Source organism: Trypanosoma grayi (genome assembly GCF_000691245.1).
Source record: "Trypanosoma grayi strain ANR4 Tgr_373_V1, whole genome shotgun sequence".
In the NCBI taxonomy this organism is placed as follows: domain Eukaryota; phylum Euglenozoa; class Kinetoplastea; order Trypanosomatida; family Trypanosomatidae; genus Trypanosoma; species Trypanosoma grayi.
Window position 1 is genome coordinate 1 of NW_008825992.1, and position 3,859 is coordinate 3,859.

Consider the following 3,859-nt stretch of genomic DNA (forward strand, 5'->3'; position numbering starts at 1 on the left):
AAAAAAAAAAAACAAGTACCCTGCTCTGTGCTTTTGCTTCACCTCATCTAGTGCAAGGTTGCAAGGGTCGATGATACGCAGCGGCCACCGGTATAAGGGGTCAAGGTCGCTCTTGGTGTGCCTTATCCGTCATCAGTGGAAAGTTGTGATTTTGTTCTGGGTGTTTGCGCTTCTTACTGTTGCTGTCGTCGTTCCCCGGCGGTCTGGGCAGTTGTGGCCCGTCTCCGGGCAGGTGACAACCGATCTGGCACGTATTACGGATGCTGTCAACGAGCTTGTTGCGGAAAGCTCGTTCCTATCGATACACCACGGTATCTACAACGTCACAAGCTTTTTGGGGGACGGCTCTGGAGATGCTATTAGGTTTGCGTTTAAGACCGAGTGCCGGCCGGCGTCGCAGTGGCACGGCCAGCAGGGGTGGGCAGAGGTCGCGTTATACCACTTCCAGCGGTTGTTCTACGCGGAGGATGTGGTTGCGTACCCACGAGTCGGTGCAGCGCGTGGCGTGGTGATCGCCATTACCCAAGAGCAGCTAGAAAGTGTGGTGCACAAGGATGGGTGTGGGGTGTTGCGGAATGATTTAGTGGCGTCGATGGAGACGGCATTGGGGGGAAAGAAGCTCCTTCGCGGAGTGGAACGAGGCGGTAACCGTGCCAACAGCAATGCGACCGTGCTTCTGCTCGGTGTTGCCCTCACATGGCAAGACAAGTACGACGATGATGAGTACCCTTCCGCTTCGGTGTATGCACCTTACTTTGCCGTCCCGCCATCGAGCAACGGTGTGCAGCTTGGACCTCGTGCCCGCCTTGATCTGTATGAGATGACGGATATCTTCGTCTTGGATTACCTTCTGCTGAACCCCGACCGTAACTTGGAAAAAAACTGGTTCACAGACAGAGCCACACGTACGCACTCAGGCTTCCTTGATAATGGCTGGGGCTTTGCCGGGGAGAATTACAAGACCTCGGTGTGTGAAGTTGAAAGTGTGCTGCTGCAGTGCCCATCGCTGCTGCAGGCGTGGGTGAAGAGGCAGAAATGGCAATGGAAGTGCGCTTCGCGGCATCCCATGACTCCTGGAACGGAGACGCAGCATCAGTTGCTGCGGTGGTGTCGCTTCCGTCCCGAAACACTTGTGGCACTCAATCGAACACGCATGCGGTGGTATAACGAGCAGAACCCCGATGCCGCGCTGGCAAAGCGCTGGGTGGATGCCATTCGCTCTGATATACTCCTAGTGTTTTTGTTGTACACATATGGTGAAAGCACGTCAAGGAAAGGGTTGAATATGGCACTGTCGCGATACGTCCACAAATGTCCGCCGCCCGTGCATGGTGCAGAGACCGGACGCGAGGCGGCGTCGCTGTATCTCATGCGGCTGCTGGAGTATGGTGTTCATGCCCGCATGGACCGACTGGCCGCTCACGCAAGAGAGTGCCTTGTAGACTATGGTGAAGCATATGTCTATGGGCGTGACGTGAAGAGTTGAAGTTGCTCGTTTCGAGGTCTCTTTGGGCGCAGGTTTTGTTTCTTTGCTTGCTTCCGTGGGTGTTTTTTTTTTCTCTGTTTTACCCCCATGGGTCTCCCGAGGATTGAGGTGTAAGCACACATCCGTGTGTTTGCGTCTCCGTCATGACGGGTGCGTGGGTTATCTTGTTACGGGTGTGCGGGATGAACACGCTGTCCCCCTCATAAGAGGGATGTGTGTGTGTGTGTGTGTGTGTTTGTGTGCATGCTATTATTGTTGTTGTTGCTGTTGCACATTCCGCGCAGGTGTTTGTGTGTGAAAGAGAAGGCGGGAAGTAAAGGGGAATCGTGTGCGAAAGAAGGAAAGGGCCGCAGCGTCTCACGTACCTGTCGGAGTTAAATGGATGGCACAGCGCTTGACAACTTGGATGTATTCGGCATCTTCGATGACCCGCCGCCGCCTGATGCGCACCTCACAGTAGGACAGTACGTGGGCATTCTGCAGCAGCTCGCTCAGCGCCTCGGCCTCGACGACGTCGCATTCCGCTTCAACTTGCCCCCATCTGCCGCTGCTGCTGAAGAGGAGGACGCAAGCTGCCAAGGTAATAGCAGCTGTGGTTGTGGAGTGTGTGGCCACCCACCACTGTGCGCCCACCTCGCACGCGAGGGCGGACGTCGTGTGATGCAGCAGCCGCATTCGCTGCCGACTGTTGCGTGTGAAGACGCGGACGAGGCCCTGCGTGGCGCGCCGCATGTGCACTGTCTCTTCTGCCTGCAGGCTGGTCAAGAAGAGGGCGGCGGCAGTGGTCCAGTTATGGCTCTGAACCTGCGCCACGCCGTTCTCGCGCACTATACGCAGCACATGCAGACGCGAGACGCCTGTCTGACACTCCTCGACGAGGAGGATGACGAGTCGCAGATGGGGGCATTGGAGGTCACGGCAGAACGCGAGGGACGGCACGTGTGCTTCATTGCATCTGCCGGCACCGCGGCGTGCCCGATTGTTGTGGCGTATTGTGCGGCGTGTGACCAGCTGGCACCATTAGCGACGTTCGCCACGGAAGCAGCAGTGGCAGCAGAAGCGAACAAGCAGCAGAGGGAGGCGCAGAGTGTGGAGACAGCGGGTTGTGTGATGGCGCGTCTCCTCCTCGCCTGCGACTTGCTGTTGGCGGTGCGGCGCGAGCGAGAAACCGAAGGGCGTATGTCGCAGCCTCTTGTTCACGCGGAATCGTACATTTTCCTTCCAACGCCGTTTCTCTTTGGTGAGGATGAGGCGGAACTAACTGAGATGTTTGAGAGCGGGGCGATGATGACGCATACCTCTGCTGTTCTGCCGTCCGCCACGGTGAGTGGGACACCTGCCTCGCCGCGGCTGCGGTTGCTGGAGTCGGCGGCGGCGATGGAGTTGATTTTTCGTGGTTTGCCCCCCTACCACTTCGCCGACGCGGTGGTGGGGTTTGTGATGCAATGGCCCACCGAGGCAGCGACAGACGAGAAGGTGGCTTGGGTGCTGCGGCAGCGAGCCCATATTGCCGTGCAGCGGCGGCTGGTGTATGTGGAGGACATCGATGAGTGGGTTATTGCGCGTGTGTTTCATCACCTCGATGCTTCGTCCGCCGAGAGCAGCGGCAACAGCAGCAGCAGTTTGTTGGAGGACCCGTACGGAACTATCCGCAGGCGGAAGGACTGTCGCATCACCAAGATGGTCTCCTTGACGCTCATACAGCAGTACACGCTACGGGGGTCTGAGAATGGTGGAAACGGGATCAGCAATAGCAATGAGATGGATGGCTGCCCGTACAGCATGGAGGCTAGGGCGGTGAATTTCTTTGCTGGCATGACGGCACTGGCCAAGGCGATGGAGATGACGGTAACGTTTTTTTAACGGTGAATGAACTGCACGAAACGGGCGAGGGGGCGCAACGCAGGAAAGGGAAAATATATATATANATATATATATATATATATATAAGGGGGGTGGGTGTCTCGTGTGGCGTGAATTATTCCGGTGTTGTTTCCCTGGAACGAGAGGTCTTGCAACTGAGAAGCGCTGGTGAAGGGAGAGAGAAGAGTTGGTTGCGGTTGTGCAGTTGCTTGTTCTTGCGTCATCTCAGTGCTGCCGTGGCTCTCACGGAAGAGTTTTGTTTGCTTGCCTTTCTTTGTGGGCTCGATCTGCGCTTTGTCTGCGGCACGCCCCACCGCGAAGCTCTCCGAGGGGAAAGCGCACACCAAACACAAGGGGTACACAATACCAGGATCAAGAGCAGTGCCAGCAAGGGCCACCGCAGCAGTGGCAGTGGCAGCACTCAAAGAAGGGGAAGAAGAGAGAAGAAAGTAGCCGTTTTGTAAGCAAGTCTTCGTTCGGCTCGCAAGTGTCGGTTTGTCTTTTTTTTTT

General features: G+C 56.5%; 2 protein-coding genes across 2 annotated transcripts; both read left to right on the top strand.

Moving 5' to 3' along the window:
• Positions 1-70: 70 nt before the first annotated feature.
• On the top strand, positions 71-1,486 carry DQ04_03731000 (putative glycogenin glucosyltransferase; the record flags this gene model as incomplete). Its single annotated transcript, XM_009313068.1, has 1 exon — positions 71-1,486. One exon carries the CDS (start codon positions 71-73, stop codon positions 1,484-1,486), a length of 1,416 nt encoding a protein of 471 aa, XP_009311343.1.
• A 378-nt stretch (positions 1,487-1,864) lies between these two features.
• DQ04_03731010 (hypothetical protein) lies at positions 1,865-3,349 on the top strand (the record flags this gene model as incomplete). The annotated part of the gene is made up of 1 exon (XM_009313069.1): positions 1,865-3,349. One exon carries the CDS (start codon positions 1,865-1,867, stop codon positions 3,347-3,349), a length of 1,485 nt encoding a protein of 494 aa, XP_009311344.1.
• Between the last annotated feature and the right edge of the window lie 510 nt (positions 3,350-3,859).